The 18401-nt window shown below is 43.0% G+C and overlaps 1 protein-coding gene across 1 annotated transcript in view; it reads left to right on the top strand.

Moving 5' to 3' along the window:
- The window catches only part of SLC16A12 (solute carrier family 16 member 12), an 80328-nt gene that overhangs the window by 46387 nt on the left and 15540 nt on the right, over nt 1-18401 (top strand). The window contains 2 exon segments of the mRNA XM_043596942.1: nt 10670-10806; nt 10809-10920. Coding sequence (XP_043452877.1) covers nt 10716-10806; nt 10809-10920 — 203 coding nt within the window. The 5' untranslated portion in view covers nt 10670-10715.

Raw genomic sequence — 18401 nt, 5'->3', positions numbered from 1 at the left:
CGACGCGGGGCTCGAACTCACGGACCGCGAGATCGTGACCTGGCTGAAGTCGGACGCTTAACCAACTGCGCCACCCAGGCGCCCCCACATATTTTTATCAAAGAGGGCTACAGCTCAGGCCTGTCACTTCTTTTACATGCCCTTCCAAATAGGAGAGAAAAGAACTCCCTCACTGCAAAAGAAAACAGTAAGTGGGAGCAAGCTCCTGGTTATGAGTTGCACCATCAACAAACTATTAGACGCAGAAGTAAGCATTTTTTCTGACGTTGCCTAGACTCAGCAGCTTCTGTGGGTTAGGAGCTGGCGGCGAGGGAAAGAATGTTGCTTTCTGCTCTCTGCGCCTTACGGGAATCACAAGTCGTACCTTTTTCTCCCTTGTGTAGACCAAATACTATATAAATTGCTCTGCTGTTTATTCTAGGTCTTCTGTAACGTATTCCTGTCCCCGAAGTCTCACACAAGGTAGGAACTTGAGCAGCTGCATTGCCAGAAGTCAGAATTTCTCAGTTTAGTGCCCAAAGGTGCCCAAGGGACAGCCCCAGCTTTCTGGTCGAAGTCAGTAGTTGTACTCCCCTGTTACCAGGATCTGTTGGAGGACTAAGCAGAGAGAAGCAGAGAGGAGAGGGGGCAAAAGCGAATCACTAGTTTTTCTTTACTAAGAACAATATTTTTCATAGCACACATGTGATATCATTGAGCAACAAAAATAAATAAATCCATATGCATTAGGAGTCATCCCTAAGACCCAGAGACTCCGATGGAAAAAATAGGTGGGTCCCTGAGCCACAGACTGTGCAAACCCAAGCAGAGAGGACTTTCTTTAACTTCCCTCCCCATTCAGTCCTTGTCAGAGCTTGTGTTTGGCCCAGGCTACAAGTCTGCAGGGTTACCAGCTGGAACGCTTTGCTCCACTGCTATAAAGGCTATAAATGCTGTGCAGAAAAGTGTTGGAATCCTCTCATGGCATACTTGGAAGATTGCCCTTCGGTGTACCTGGCGCCCTCTGTGATTCCTCGCCACTGAAAGGATCAGTCAACTTGGATAGATTTCGGCATCTTCCGTGGAATGAACGTGGTAGCTCTCTCTCTCTTTTAGGCATTTATAAACCGCTCTCAGCACTGTTTTGGAGTTTTTAGTGTAAAAATAATGCAAATATTATGTCAAGCTTGTTCCTGGACATTTCATGGTTTTTGATGCTACTATAAAGTAGCATTTTTAAATTTTAATTTGTAATTGCTCACCCTAATATATAGAAATACTATAATTGACTATACAAGACAAAATAATAAATTCCTGTTCGTCAAAAGTAATAGCTTCTGTTCTTCAAAATACACCACTAAGGAACGAATGGGCAAGCCACAGAATGGGAGAAAATATTTATAATACATAAGTCTACAAAGGACTTGTATCTACAACATACAAAGAATTTTTATATCTCAATAAAAAGACACCCCCCCCAATGTGCACGATATTTGAATAGACAAAAGAATATGTATGAGTAGTTAATAAGTACATGAAAAAACTGGTTAGTATCCTTAATCATCAGGGAAGCACAAATTAAAACTAAAAGGTGTGGGGCATCTGGGTGGCTCAGTCGGTGAAGCGTCCAACTCTTGGTTTCAGCTAAGGTCATGATCTCATGGTTCGTCTGTTCGAGCCCTGCATCAGGCTCAGCACTGCTGGTGCAGAGCCTGCTTGGGATTTTCTCCCTCTCCCTCTCTCTCTGCCCCTCCCCTGTGCTCTCTCTCAAAAATAAATAAATAAACTTAAAAAGAAACTACAATGTGAATCCATTATACACCGGAGCATCTGGACTTCTGATATATTACTAATAATATTGTACAGCCATTTTTGAAAAAAAGTTTGGCAGTTTCTTCTAAAGTTAAGTATATACTTACAACATGACTCGTTAATTTTATTCCTATGGATTTACTCAAGAGAACGAAAATAGATGTCCACAAAAAGACTTGTATAGGTGATGTCACAGAAGCTTTGTTCATAATCGTCTAAAACTGGAAACAACATGTCCATCAACAGATGACTACATAAATAAATCGCAGTATATCCATTATATAGGTTACTATTCAATAATAAAAAGGAATCTACAGATGCACACAGCAACCTGGATGAATCTCAAAACATTATCGTGAGTGAAAGAAGCTGGAAACAAAATAGTCCCTGTTGTGTGGTTCCATTTTTATGGAATTCTTGACTGACAAAACTAATCTATGTCGGACAGAAAGCAAATCAGTGGGGGCGTGGTGCTGAGGTTGGTTGAGACTGACTTCAGAGGAGCACGAGGGAATATTTGGGGTGATGGAAATGTTCTATATCTTGGTTGTGGTGGTTGTGGTTATGTGAGTGTATACATCAAAAAGTCATCAAAACAAAGACTTAAAAATGGGTGTGTTTTATTGTGTATGAATTGCACCTCAATTTCAACACGTTTCTAGCAGCCTTTGCAAGTTGAAAGTACTCTCTTGCATCTTCGCTCAGTCTTCTGGGATCAATATTTAGCCAAATCCAAGGTTAATCTCTAAGTAAGTGTTGTTTCTCCTTTCTGTGGTGTTTATCCCTCCCTCCCCTCTATGCCTGTCTGGCTTCGGGGAGAACTCATGCGTAATGGTGGAGGAGGTGGTTGGCATGCAGGTCCCTGAGTTCGTACTAGCCTAGGCACAGCTTTCCTTGGTGTTGGTGCCTGGGCGTCCTGCCCACGACTCTCATCTGGCTGGTCTCTGGGTGTTGGCTTCTGTCCTCACTGTGTACCATGCTGACGCATGTGCTACTGGTGAAACTTACAGTCCGTACTGCCTTTATGGCCAGGACCTGGGGGGATTCCCCATCTTTCTTGTTGCAGATCCTCGTGTGAAGATCAGCCATGATTTCCGTTTGGCTCAGCCTGTTTCCCCTTTGCCACAGCCCTGCCTCTCATCGCTTAGATGTATTTCATGTCTCCACTGAGAATACGAAAGAGCATCTGGGCCACTTCTGTGTCACATGGGAGGTGAGGGACGGTCAGTAGGCACTGTCTTTGGCTTTCTCTCTGCCCTGACACATCACAGGCCAAGGGCACCCAATGAAGTTGGGTCTTTCCACAGTTACCCACAGGATACATAGCACAAGCCTCCTTATTGCAACCCTCTGCCCCAAATACCCAGTTTAATTCTTCGCTGTACCACTTACCTACCCCTGCTCAGGACTCGAGAGAATGGGAAAGGCAGCTCATCACTCTTCCTTTAAAAAAAAAAAGGGGGGTGCCTGGGTGGCTCAGCCGGTTGAGCATCCGACTTCGGCTTAGGTCATGATCTCACGGTCCGTGAGTTCGAGCCCCTCATTGGGCTCTGTGCTGACAGCTCAGAGCCTGGAGCCTGCTTCAGATTCTGTGTCTCCCTCTCTGTGACCCTCCCCCGTTCATGCTCTGTCTCTCTCTGTCTCAAAAATAAATAAACATTAAAAAAAAAAAAAAAACCTTTCCCCTTCATCTCTGGGCAGGCTTCTACTTTCCCTTTGTGTGGTGGAAACTTCCCCTACAGCACAATCCTATGGTTCCTTATTTATGGATGAAGTTATTATGGACAGGACCCATCTTCTCGTTTCCTACAACAATAAACTTCTGGGCTTAGCCTTAATGATAGAACGGGGCCAATGAGAGAAAACCAGCTTGCCAACCTAATATCAGATATTTCCAAAAATTATCTGCAGTAGAGGAATATTTTAGAAATGCCGAAAAAAAAAAAAAAAGACTGGCAAATTTCATGATTCTTAAGTAAAAACAAAGAGTAGAATCAATCCGAGTTTACTGAGAGTGTCTGGACTACCAGGTAACTCACCTATGGGGGAAGAGGTCCTTAATAATCAGTCACCTGGTTTGAAACATCAGTAATTCAACTCCCTGGTTTTATAGATCAGGAAATGGTAGCAGAGAGGAGGTGATTTGCACAGGGTCATTACTAAGTAGTATCAGTTGGACCCAATGGTCTTGATTCCTGCTCTTGATATCTTTCTCCCACACACCCTTATCTGTTTTGTGGCTGCAAAGCAATTAATAAAGAAGCGTACTTGATGAAGGTTAAGGCACTGGACATAGAAGGGAATGGAGGAAGGAAAGAATAATAGACCATGTTGGGAGCCTAACAAAATGAGTGGTTCCAGGACCACTGTGGACTTTTCTCTAGCAGTGTCCTGACTGTAAGAAATATGTGGGTCTTCTGACAGAGGAGATCACTTCAGAAAACTTTACTGAAGGCAACATGAAAGATTTGCCCCCAAAATGTAGTGCCATATTGGAAAGTCATGGACCATTGGCAAGAATTCTTTGCAAATGTCTAGATTTTTGAAAGCAAGGAGGATGAAGTGAAATTGAGCATATAGCCTAACTTGTACTGTGAAGGAGTAATCTTAGTGGGATATCATAATATGGAGCCTCCTTTGTTCCAAAAAGATTTTTCTGAAACCAGAATGAGATGCAGAATGCAATTATATTTCAGTGGTTGGACGTCAAAATGAAATAAATTAGAGGCTGATTGGGGCGCCTGGGTGGCGCAGTCGGTTAAGCGTCCGACTTCAGCCAGGTCACGATCTCGCAGTCCGGGAGTTCGAGCCCCGCGTCAGGCTCTGGGCTGATGGCTCAGAGCCTGGAGCCTGTTTCCGATTCTGTGTCTCCCTCTCTCTCTGCCCTTCCCCCGTTCATGCTCTGTCTCTCTCTGTCCCAAAAATAAATAAAACGTTGAAAAAAAAAAGAAAAAAAAAAAAGAAAAAAAGAAAACAAAAAAAAAATAAATTAGAGGCTGATTAGTAAAATGACGAACTACGTGATGGTAACATGCTTCCTTTGCATACTGTTTTAGGTATACTGTTAGCTCAGTAAAGGACTTTTTCATTATATTTGTGCCATATCGGGCCAGTTAATTATTTATAAGAATGTGCAGACTAATACTGTAGGGGACCTGCAGGTTGCTCCAAAGTCTCTATGAAACTAGGTTAGCCTGGTCTAACTTGTGCTCTTCTGAAGGCGTATAAATCTAGTAAGTGACCTGTTTTGAAAGAAACACGAGTTATTTTTTGGGCAGTATACCCTTGTGTTATTAACCTGTGGGCTCCCTCCCCTTTCTTTCGTCATGAGCACTCACACGAATGGGTGCTCAGCCTTCACCATTATTTGCACGGCTTGTTGAAAGAAATGCCCAATAGCCGCTCTGAAATCTGGAGGGTGGATGGGCAGGCGCACCGTCCAAAATCCGCCAGACCACGCGTCTCCACCTGCATCTCCGCATAGCGCTGCCAGGTGAGTCCCTTCTCTTCTCTGGGCTTCAGCATCATCACGGTGAAGGGGAGAAGCCAGTGCCCAGCTCTGAGGCTTGGGAGGCTCACGTGTGCCTGCTCAAGAGGACTGATTAATCATAGGACTGCACACCGATGCTTTCAGAGCTGTTTCTCCCCACCCTGGAACCCCGTGAGAATGTTCCTGGGTCTGTGGTGTTACCCAGGTTGACTTTAACTTAACAACAGACCTCTCTGTTCGCTGTGCCGTCAGCTCGGCGCTGCTTGGGAGGGTTACTCCCCTCTTTAATTTGGATTCATGCAATTGTATCTTTTGAGAGATCCTCTCAAGTTGGTCCTGAACTCCTAGGTTGTGGGAATGCCAGGGAGAAGCTGCTCGGCTGAAACAAACGGAGACCGCAGAGGCGAAGTAAAAGTTAATGATGCTTAATGTTTTTGTAATGAAACGGAACATTTTCTTTTGCCAGGCCTTGTTACCTACATCATATCTTCTACTGAACAATCACCTAAGTTTCATTGTGTTGCATCAATAAATGATACAGTTCTTTCTAGTCCTCGAGAAACTATACAAAGAATTTTCGTGCGCATGTCCACGGTGCAGGAGTGGATCTGAATTACCTAAGAAAACTATATATAAAATGGTATCAAATACAGTTTTGAAAGTGAATCATAACAGTCATACTGGCTGTATACTTTTCTGCATAGTCTTTCCAACTGCATTCCTTCTGGCACAGTCTTCCTACTCTTTGTGACAGTTACGAATATACAACTTTTACGTGAGTTTCATATCGCTTCCTTCCCAATGCACACACAATATTAGTGGCGGCTTTTTGCCTTACCATTGCATCATAAATGTTTTCCCATATTACAATGTTATCTTCTTGTTTATGGCTTTAAAGGGGTGGATACTGTTCCATTTGTTGCTTGTGTCATAGCTCTCGAACACTTCCCAGTTGTTGAGCACTTAAGTTGTTTCTGCTTTATATATTATTCATAATGCAACTATTATTTTTCACCCATAGTGTCCATCTTCTCTTAAATTGTTTTCTTAGGATAACTTCCCAGCAATGAGATGACTGTTCAAAGAATTTGAACAACTTTTTAATTCCTGATCTATCGCGCTGTATTATACTGCCTCCTTGGGCATTCTATTTTTTAATTTTTTAATGTTTATTTATTTTTGAGAGAGAGAGAGAGAGAAAGAGAGCAGGAGAGGGGCAGAGAGAGAGGGAGACACAGAATCCAAAACAGGCTCCAGGCTCTGAGCTGTCAGCACAGAGCCCAACGTGGGGCTCGAACTCTAGAACAGTGAGATCATGACCTGAGGTGAAGTTGGATGCTCAACCTACTGAGTCACCCAGGCGTCCCTGTTTGAGCATTTTTGAACAGCACTGGGCAGCACTGACTGGGGATGGTCCTTACGCTGGACATTTATGGGTTCGTGGATGTATAGTCTTTTTTTTTAATTTTTTTTTAACGTTTATTTATTTTTGAGACACAGAGAGACAGAGCATGAACGGGGGAGGGTCAGAGAGAGAGAGAGAGGGAGACACAGAATCTGAAACAGGCTCCAGGCTCTGAGCTGTCAGCACAGAGCCCGACGCGGGGCTTGAACTCACGAACCGCAAGATCATGACCTGAGCCGAAGTCGGACGCTTAACCGACTGAGCCACCCAGGCGCCCCTGTATAGCCTTAAATTGGAACACAGCTTACCCTTGGGGTTATTTTAATGGGAAAACCTATGAAGAGGCTAGGACCGAACCAAGGCAGAGGTTTCTGAGTTTTGCTTTTTGACTCGTACAATTGATTCTGTCATTTCATGACACTTGCCACCTCATTATGTCTAAGCAGTGAGTTATTTCGTTGTGCGCGTGCAGGTGTGGGCAGAACTTCAAATGCTAGTCCCATTAAAATTGTGAGAGAGAGACGTGCTGGACGAAAAGTATCCCATAAATGTGACCCACATGTGGCTGTTCAAGAAACTTGGAGTTATGGCAATGTGGTACAGGCAGACGTTCAAAATCTGTTGCAGGAGCCTGTCAGGTGTCGTATACGAGTGAAACAGCAGGGCTGGGCGATACAGGAGGTCAGGGACGGGGTGACGTGGGGAATACGGGCCTTATCCAGGAATGTGCTGGTACTTGACTCCCTCTGATAGCTTCAACAAAGGAATGCCAGCTCCATATCTTTAGCACTTCCAATTTTTCAAGAGAGTTTGGAAATCTAAAGTTTTAGGTGTCTTGGTCCATTTGGGCGACTGTAACAAAACTACCACAGACTGGGTGGTTGACAGACCTTTATTTCTCACAGTTCTGGAGGTGGGAGGTTCAAGATCAAGGTGCTGGCAGGATTGGTGTTGGGTGAGAGCCTGTCTCCTGGTTCCTAGACAGACTTCTTTAAGCTGTGTCCTCATATGGCAGAGGGGGTAAAGGAGCTCTCTGGGCCTCTCTTATAAGGGAACTGATCCCATTCACTGTGAACTCACAGGCCACCGGTTTGTTCGGGTGGCTTTAAAGAGGCACACCTGTAAGGTTCTACCGTGAGCCGTTTCCTTCAAAAATTGTGGTTTTAAAGTAAAAGATATCTTATTAGTTTGATTTGCCCATCACTTACCAAGTGGTACATAGCCCGTGTTCCAAACAATGCGGGCTTCGCCATATTTGAAATGGTGTTGCATTGAATTAATATTATTTCAGATTTCTTGCGGTGACCATGATACAATCGTACCGACCACTGAGTGATTTGCTCAGTCCAGTGGAAAATGTATCTGTCCTGTCAAAACTCTTATTTTCGCCTCTTAAATAATTCATCCCTAATGGTAATTTAAGAAGTCTGTTTAATATACTAAAAAACACACTGAGAAACACCTTACGTCACCGTTCCTGTGAGGCCAGAATCCAGGACAGCTTAACGGGGTCTTCAGCTCAGGGTGTCGCAGGCCGCGGTCAAAATGTCAGCCAGTCTGTGTTCTCAACTAGAGGCTCAGTTGAGGAATAGAGGAATAGAGGAAAAGAAGTCGGCTTCCGAGATCACTTAGGATGTTGGCAGAATCTGCTTCCTTTCTGTTGTAGTACTGAGAACTTCAGTTTTCTGCTGTCTCCTGGAGGCCGTCCTCAGCTCCCAGCAGGCTGGCCACAGTCCCCTGCACGTGGCCCTCTCCATAGGCAGTGTGCAGTGGAGCAACTTGCTCTTCAAGGCAAGCAGGAGAATGAGAGCTTTCATTTCTAGCATGACTGAGCCTTACACAGGATGCCATCATCGTGGGATTCCTGTCCAGTCACCTGTGCCCTACTCTGGTTAGGAGCAAGTCACGGGTCCCACCCACACTCAAGGGGAGGGATGATACAAAGTCAAGAACACAGGAGGAGGGACCATAGGGGTACGGTAGAGTCTGCCCACCATAGGATTTCCAGTGCCCTAAATACTGCCTGGCGCATGGTACACAGTGAGTGCTGGTAGTTGATTGAATTAATGTTGCAGCCATTACTTTTTGAACCACGTATTGCTATCTTTTTCCCAAGTCTGTGGTTTATCATCTGGTTTTATTTATTACACGTTTTGATATGCAGGAAAGGTTAAATTTTAATTTAGACAAATCAACCAAATTTTCCCTTGGTTTGTTACGTTACTTTACATCTCCAGGGGCCCTTCTCCTATCTAGCGATCAGAGAAATATTTGCCTCTATTTTCACCTAGATTTTTAATGGTTTTTCTTTTTTTTTTACATTTAACTCTGACCTATCTAGTAGGTTTAGAACTAGAGGGAGAGCTGTAACATGATACAGTGAGTAATCCTTTTTTTCTCCACTAATCTTTGCTACCTTATTTAGCTATATTGAGTTATTATATACTTGCTGCTGGACTCTCTATTCTGTTTCACTTATTTGCCATTCTCTTCTTGCTTTAATTACACACTTACGAAATACAGCATTGACAAAAAATTTTTCATGAAAAACTAAAAATTATTGCATCACCAATCAGAAATGCCAAAGAAGTTACTATCAGACTCATTCAGTGTAAGAATTAGGTACGTGGCCTAAGCTGTGGTAACAGAGAGACTGAGAATACAGAGGCTCAAATAAAATTGAAGCGTTTTGGTATTTTGTGTAACTGCGCAAAGCTATGTGTAGTCCAGAGCTAGAGAGGCAACCCTTATCCACCGTCATCTAGGGACCCAGGGTCCTTCCACCCCATAGCTGTCCAGCCCCCAGGGCGCTGTCCTGTTGTGTGTGGGCATAGCTGTCTCACCCTTATATCCATGCTCCAGTCTATGGAAAGGGAGTGGTGGAAGTCTTGGGAAAGTGCCTTGGCCTTTGAGCTCATGAGCCAGAAATGGCATATTATTTTTCCTTGCATCCCTTTCATTTAGACTAAACCATGTTATAAAGAAGATGTGGTGTGCATGTATGTGTGTGTGTGTGTATATGTGTATATATATGTGTATACACACACACACAATGGAATATTACTCTGTGATAAAAAAGAGTGAAATCTGCCATTTGCAATAATGTGGATGGAAATAGAGTGTATTAAGCTAAGCTAAATAAATCACAGAAAGACAAGTATATGATTTCACTCATGTGAAGTTAAAGAAACAAAACAGATGAACATAGGGGAAGGAAAGGAAAAATAAGATTAAAAACAGAGAGGGAGGCAAATTATAAGAGACTCTTAAATACAGAGAACAGGGGCGCCTGGGTGGTTCAGTTAAGCGTTAAGCGTCCGACTTTGGCTCAGGCCATGATCTCACTATTTGTGAGTTCGAGCCCCGTGTCGGGCTCTGTGCTGACAGCTCAGAGCCTGGTGCCTGCTTCGGGTTCTGTGTCTCCCTCTCTCTGCCCTTCCCCCACTCACAATCGGTCTGTCTCTCAAAAATAAATAAAACATTAAAAAATTTAAAAAAATACAGACAACAAACGGAAGGGGGTTGTCTGGAGGGGTATTGGGCAGGGATTGGGCTAAATGGGTGATGGGCATTAAGGAGGGCACTTCTTGGGATGAGCACTGAGCATTACATGTAAGTGATGAATCACTAACTTCTACTCCTGAAATCATTAGTACACTGTATGTTAACTAACTTGCATTTAAATAAAATTTAAAAATTTAAAAAAATAGGCTAAACCATGTTGCCACATCCACCTTCAAGAGAGGTTAGGAAATATGGTATCAAACTGGGCGGACCTGGATTTGGCTAAAATTTAGGAGGATCTGTTATTAAACAGAAGGAGAAGGGGTATCAAGGACAGCTAATGGCCTTTGCCCCGGTCCACGATCCATAGCTACAAATAACCGTTTTTAACAGGAAAAGAATGATCATTTTTGTCAAGTGAAAAATCAGCCTTTGGTTATGACCATAAAATATAAATATGTCCTGGTTTTTGGTTTTAGATGGCCAGTAACCCGTGTGCCAGGTAGCATTCTGTGCCAGTCTTGAATGCCAGCAGGAAGTCACTGGACAGCAAACCTCTTCCAGGATCACAACTGGGCTATTGAAGTAACTCGAAAAAGAGGAAAAAAAGAGCTGAGGCCATGGCAAAAAGAAACCGAGTTCGGTCTACCTCTCCTCCAGATGGAGGCTGGGGCTGGATGATTGTGGCTGGCTGTTTCCTTGTTACCATCTGTACTCGGGCAGTCACCAGGTAGGTGGGATTTTCTTCGAGATTTATTAAGATGATCTGGCTTGTCTTTTCTTCTAAGTCTGCTTCGTTCTATTTCTGAACCCCTCATTGTGAAAATATCTGTGTATATGTACAGGGTGTGTGTGTGTGTTTGCGTGTGTGCGTGTGTGTGCGCGCGCATTTCCTTTGCTTGGATATCTTTTTCTTTGCGAGGAATGTGATTTTCTAATACCTGAAAGTCCTGGATAGTGGTGTCTTCTATAACATCTGGCACATACACCTGAAATGTGAGGCCATTTTTAGACGAAATGTTGTGGCTATTCCAGCCATTTGTTTTCGTAAACAGCTCATCCCAGAAAAGAAAAATACATAAGGTCAAAGCAATCCTTGAAAACCTCTTGGCTCACCAGATACTGAGCTGTTGGAAAGCTTAATACCTAGAATTTAAATTCTTCTGCTTCCTTTTACATTTGGCTGGAGGCTAAGTTCTAGGTTGAAGGAAAGTAACAGCGTAAGTACAGGCTTCTCTCATTCTTGTTCATTTCTCCTCGTTCTTTTATCCAAGGCCCTATTGTTGAATATGCTTAAGTTAAACCCATGTACATTGGGACTCATTCATCTCACTTATATTTGGAGTAAATGTATGCTTGAAGTCTGCATGTGCTAGCTCTTCCCTCTACTAATACCTCATTGAAGTAGAACTCTTTATTCTTCTCTGGCAACACACCCTTAGTGACCGAACGTAATTTGCCCTGAAAACTTTATTTGATGACATCATCAATAAAAGCATCAGTAACAAATATGTAACGCAGGAAATAAGCAGGCTCTTTGTGTTTGGTTAAATAAGAGTTGGTTGATTATGTATCATAGAAACCTATAGATTTGTTTAACATAATATGGTATTGGGTCTGTTTTTTTTTTTTTTTTTTTCCATCTCTATCATGGGTCTTGTGTTGTGGGTGTGAGGAGTCATAGAGTTAAAAAGGAATCTTTTGGTTCTTACGTGCGGAAGCTCCCATCATTTCCATCATGGAAAAGTTCTGGAAGTGACTTCAGTGCTTTATAAGGAGGTTGATATCTTTATAAGGAGGTAGTGGAGTCTTCATGACCCCTTTTATTTATTTATTTATTTATTTATTTATTTATTTATTTATTTTTAACGTTTATTTATTTTTGAGACAGAGAGAGAGCATGAACGGAGGAGGGTCAGAGAGAGAGAGGAAGACACAGAATCTGAAACAGGCTCCAGGCTCTGAGCCATCAGCACAGAGCCCAATGCGGGGCTTGAACTCACGAACTGTGAGATCATGACCTGAGCTGGACGCTTAACCGACTGAGCCACCCAGGCACCCCTCATGACCCCTCTTAGATGGAATAGTTTTATATATCCCCACGAATAGATTAGGACACTGGTGCTAACATAGGTTAAGTGACTTCCCTACAGTTTTGGTCTAGTGGGACAGAACTGGACTGGATTTCTAGTCTTTTTTACTTCTTGTCTTGTTTACTTGCCATTGCATGTGCGCATATAATCCACCAACTCTTTCCAACACAAACCAGATTATCTTCCTACCTCATTATTTCTCACACATGCACCGTATCTGCCCCATCTTCCATACACATGTATATATTCACACACATATCCTCTCTTAGTGCCTTTTCATTGTGAGAAGTGACTACTTCAGTCTTCACCTTTGTTCTGCTCTAAGATGTAGGCACTTTGAGGAAGTTCTGTGGCCAGTTCCTTGTCCCCTGAAACACTCTGCACCTTATCCTGTAGAACAGTGTGGTATCACCAGATGTAGGTTTTTAAAAAATTGCCTTGGTGGTGGAATCGTTGTCTCAAGATCTTCCTTCCTAATCTCCATATGGTTGTCACACCAGTGATGAGAAGTCATGGTGCCAGGGGACAGCTGTTTCTAAATTTTTCTAACGGAGGCTCTCTACCCTCCTTGTCCTGTTGGCAATTAGTCATGTTAGTTGTCACCCTAATTCATGTACAAACAACTGCACATTAAGGCTTGGAGACATCTGGATTGTTTGAGTGTTGTACTCTGAAACTTTGGAAGTGACTTGGGGCAGGTGTCTGTAGAAAATTGAGGACTTACCTTAAGGACTCTGATTTCTTGATGGTCTTTTATGCTCATTAGCACCTTATATGGCTTGTCTTGTTTGGCAGGACATTGAATCTCATTTTTTTTTTTCTCAATCACAGTGGAATTGCTGTGGAACCCATGACTGTCACCCAAGGCTGAACATCTTGCATATTTTTTTCGGTTGTATCCTTACGTTTTCAACTTCAAGTTAATGGAAATCAAGTTCCCTAATATCTAGCTATACGTTCATTGAGGACAATGCTCTATCTAGGTGTTTTCCAAAAACACAGAGATGCTGGAACACCGCCTGGTAGGCTCGGGCACAAATAACTGAAATCCAAATCCAAATGGGCTAAGTATACATCGGATAAAAACAGTGTGTAAAATAACGCTGGTGAGAGAGGGGTTAATTCTGATCTGGGAGTTCAGGACAGCTTTCAAGAGAAGTTGTCCCTGGAGTGAAGTCTTGAAGAGTGGATAGTGTTTGGCCAGGAGGAAATGAGAGGGAGAGAGGTTTCAAGCTGCATTAGGTGCATGTACTTTATCTGCTTTCCTCACTTTGTGATAACAGTGGGCAGTCCCCCTTCCTGAACTGCTAAGGGTTTAGCCAGAAACCAGAAGAGCGTTGTGGCAGGTAGCAAAGACCTGTTCTCAGAGGTTAATGGGAGAGGCTGAGAGGGGCATAGCTGAGCCGAATTAAGTTTAGAGGAGAAAAGTGCAAAGGCACGGCCAGCATTGGAACTCAGTGTCGTGAACAGGCAGCAGCCAATAGGACTGGAGATAGGGCCAAGGAAAGCGGCCCCTAGGGTGATCTGTCAATTCAGAGGATCAGTGCCTATTGTGCAATTAAGTCTTTTTTTCCCTGTTTAAACTGTATACTTAAAAATTAAACCATACTTCCAGGTGCTAAAAATTTGAACAATACAGAGATGCATCAAATAGTCTTTTTCTCATCGCTGCCTGAATGCCAGTTTCACTGCCCAAAGTTAACCTTGTTATTAGCTTCTTCAGGCGTGCCCCCCCCCCCAATTTAAGAACCTTATATCCATCTGTAAAGCATATTATTATTCTTTTCCTTGACACCAATAGGATCATACTGTACACACTGTTTTGAACTTATTATTATTTTTTTTTTTTGCTTAATGATATCTCTTGGAAGTATTTCCATATTCAGCACATACAGCTCTACCTCACTGAAAAATAACAGCTTAAGATTCCATCACAAGGATGTGTGCATAATTTATTTAACACATTTTGATTGAAGGACTTACATTGTTCCCTGGGTTTTGATTTACAAACAATGCTCCATACAGTCATGATCCAGACCACTTTAAAATCAACTTTCAACTCTTGCCTTGTAACTGACGATGCTGCCTTACACGTAAAGTTTACATAAAGCTCGAAGTTGTCTAGGCTATTAAAGCCGTCACTCTCATTTATTTATACTCTCTGTTCATTAATGTGTGTTGAGTACTTATTTTTTGCCTCAAGATATCTTATTACCAAACACATTCTCTATTTCAGGAATCACATTTCATCGTGAAATTATGTGACATTCTGTTTGTGAACTGACAGCTTGAGTTGGAGTTGATGGTTGAAAAAGCAATACTTGATTTGAATGTTCAAAGAAAACCTCCAGCTGTAAGACCTAACTTTTCTCAGGGCACCTGGGTGGCTCAGTCAGTTGAGTGTCTGACTCTTGATTTCAGCTCAGGTCATGATCCCAGAGTTGTGGGATCGAGCCCTGCATCAGATTCTGCACGGAGCTTGGAGACTGCTTAAGATTCTCTTTCTCTCTCTCCCTCTGCCCCTCTCCCCCACTCACTCTCTCTCTCTCAAATTAAAATAATAATAAATAAAATAAAAAATAAAAGTAGTACATGCTCATCAAAAAAAAAAAAAATCAGAAAGTAAAAGGAAAACAAAAGTTCTATAAAAAAGAGCACCTGGGTGGCTCAGTTGGTTAAGTGTCTGACTCTTGATTTCAGCTCAGGCCATGATCTCATGGTGCGTGAGTTCGAGCCTCACACTGGGCTCTGTGCTGACAGCACGCAGCCTGCTTGGGATTCTTTCTCTCCTACTCTCTCTCTGCTCCCCCCCCCCCCACTCTCAAATTAAATATTTTTAAAAAGTTATATTAAAAAAAGACCTATTTTTCTTGACATCTTCTGGATCCAAATTAACTTCGTTGCAGTAGATGTCTAGAGTCCTGTGGAATTGGGGAGCTCTTTTAACAATGGCTGAATTCCTGTAAATAGTAGCTAATGTTAGCTGAGTACTTGTTCTGTGCTGGTTAACATTGTCCCAAGCACTTTTCATTTATTAAATCATTTAGTCCTTGAAACAACACACAGAGGTCGAATAATGTGTCCAGAGTCACAAGGGTAGTCAGTAGTACTGCTTTTAACTACTAGGCTACACTGGCCAGTGGATCACTTCCACATTGATGCACTGGATGACTTCATCAACTGGAGAACCGTCTTTCCCAAATACCGGATGTTGTCAACATCTAGCTCTATAGGAGCCAGAGAAGAAGTTTTATTTTTTAAGATTATTTTTTCTTTAAAAAAATTTTTTTTTAATGTTTATTGATTTTTGACAGAGAGAGAGAGAGAGCTCAAGTGGTGGGGTGGGGGGTGGGAGGTGGGCAGAGAGATAGGGAGACACAGAATCCCAGCAGGCTCCAGGCTCCGCACTGTCGGCACAGAGCCCGACACAGGGCTCAAACCCGTGGACCGTGAGATCAGGACCTGAGCCTAAGTCGGATGCTCAACCGACTGAGCCACCCAGGCGCCCCAAGATTTTTCTTTCTTTTTAAGAAATCTCTACACCCGACAAGGGGCTCAAACCCACAACCCCGAGGTGAAGAGTCGCATGCTCCATCAACTGAGCCAACCAGGTGCCTTGAGAAGAATTTTATAGCAGAGTGGCAAGATGGAGATACTAGGCATGTTGGCCCCTTGAGGGAGAGTATCTTTGAGAATGGTATTTCATACAGATGACACTTGCGTGATAATTTTGTTTCCTTATTCTTAGGAACAGAGCTTATCAACCACTGAAGGATGATACTTGCATGATAATTTTGTTTCCTTATTCTTAGGAACAGAGCCTATCAACCACTGAAGGATGTTAGGAGTTGTTTGCTACTGAGCATGATCTAATGAATGCATTATGACTGATCCAGTTATGCTGATCAAACTGCTTATTTCAGAAATGAGGAAAAGAGACTCTGAGAGATTAAAGCTTTATCCAAACTCTCAGTTACTCAGTGTGAGGATCAGCGATCAGGACCCAGCTTTCCTGACACATCAGATGCACAGATTTTCCAAAGGACAATAAAAATCATTTCTGGAGTGAGAAGCACGTGTGCTCCCGATAACATTTATTTTCTTTAAGGTCACGCCTGTGTTTAGAAGCCATAAATCATGGAACTTTTCCATTTGAAAAGTACTTTTTTCCCTTTTGAGAACAAGTAAGAAGTGGTACTTGTTTTTTGAAAGTCGCAGTCAGTCAGAAGCATGTTCATGGTTATTAAATTTTGCCTCTGGCAAGCCTGTTCACATGGTTAGATAAGAATCTCGGGTATTGTTTTTGAACTTTGCATACCTAAAGTTTGACTGATATGACTAATCAGGTCAGTTAAGAAAACCATCAATCAGAAAACTAAACAGCAATAAAACAAGGTAAAAAAGTTACAAGAGACAAACATAGTCGCACAAATACGAAATCCCTCAGAATGATTTAGTGAAGAGAAGAGACCGGCGTACCATCGCAAAATGTCTTCTCATCATCTGGGACCCTTTTTTCTTAGTCACCCCGTGTTCTTTCCCATCTCTAGCTTCGGGATCTTCCTCCTACTGATACTGCATTCTGCCAGCTTATGGACTCAGATTCTTCACATCTCTACTTCACCTTATCCGGCTACACGTTCCTGGTCAGCCACCCTCCAGTCTTCCTCTTCCCTTTCTCATTCATGTCCTTGAAGTTGCTGTTCAACCTTTTTTACTTCCTTCACTTCTAGTCACTTCTTTACCAACGCTAATCCTTCCTTCCTTCTTTCTTTCCTCCCTGCGATACCTTGAACCTTGAACAATATTTAATGAACACCCAGGTAATGATATGAGATCCAGTGCAGACATGGTCTTTGCTGTGACAGAGCAACAGTCTAGTGGAGAATACAAACAAATGCAAAGGGAATCGCCATATCCCTGTAGTGTGGTAGGTGTCCCGCACGGCATGTAAACACTTACGAGAGGTATTAAGCTCAGACTCAGGTTGTCAGGGAAGCCTTCCTGGATGAGTTGACCATTAATGTTTATTTTTGAGAGTGAGAGAGAGAGAGAGACAGAGCATGAGCAGGTGAGGGCAGAGAGAGAGGGAGCCCCAGAATCTGAAGCAGGCTCCAGGCTCCGAGCTCTCAGCACAGAGCCCGATGCGGGGCTCAAGCTCCTGAACCGTGAGAACGTGACCTGAGCCGAAGTCTGATGCTTAATCAACTGAGCCACCCAGGTGCCCCTGGAGGAGTTGACTACTATCTTTAGACTACAAGAATGAGGGCAGCTGAGAGAGCAGCCTAGAAAAGAAGAAAACTCTTTAATGCTCAGAGGTGTGAAAAAGTATGGGTGGTGTGTTGAAAGTGATGGAAATAAGTTCAGTCTGGCTGAAATGAGGAATGCATGGTGTAGGTTAGGGGAAACACTGAGAAGGGTCAACTCCTGCGGGGTCTCAGAAGTCATGGTAAAGAGTCTGAAGCATCAGGATCTCTTTTGCGTTCTAGTAAGGTCACTGACCATTGCATATAAAATGTACAGAAGGCAGCCAAGTGTGAATTCAGGGAGATGAGTTAGGAGGGTTTGGGCTGCAGTCCAGGAGAGAGGTATGGGCATGCATTATGAATGATAAGGGGAATGGAGAGCTGTGGAGGCATTTGAGAGCTATGTATAAGGTAGAATAAAACCTGACCATAGATTAGATCAGTGGTTCTCAACCAGGCTGATTTTGACCTCCAGGGGACAGTGGGCAATGTTTGGAGACATTTGGGGGGTGGAGACCAGGGATGCCACCAAACACTGTATGATACCCAGGACAACCCCTAAAACCAAGAGTTGTCTTAGTTAAAGATGATGGCCAAAATGTCAGTAGTGCTTGGGTTGAGAAACCCAGGCTAACGATCACTTAACTATTTTGATAATGAGGCGATGTCTATGAAATTATTATTCTCTTTTAAGTTTATTTATTTATTTTGAGAGAGAGAGAGAGAGAGGGAGAGAGCATGCATGTGCACACACGGGCAAGGGGCAAAGAGAGAGGGAGAGAGAGAATCCCAAGCGCTCTTTGCGCTGTGAGTGCAGAGCCCGAGGTGGGTCTCTATCTCACAGACTGTGAGGTCATGACCTGAGCTGAAAT

Source organism: Prionailurus bengalensis, chromosome D2 (assembly GCF_016509475.1).
Source record: "Prionailurus bengalensis isolate Pbe53 chromosome D2, Fcat_Pben_1.1_paternal_pri, whole genome shotgun sequence".
Taxonomy (NCBI): Eukaryota; Metazoa; Chordata; class Mammalia; order Carnivora; family Felidae; genus Prionailurus; species Prionailurus bengalensis.
This window is presented reverse-complemented; position numbering and strand designations above follow the sequence as displayed.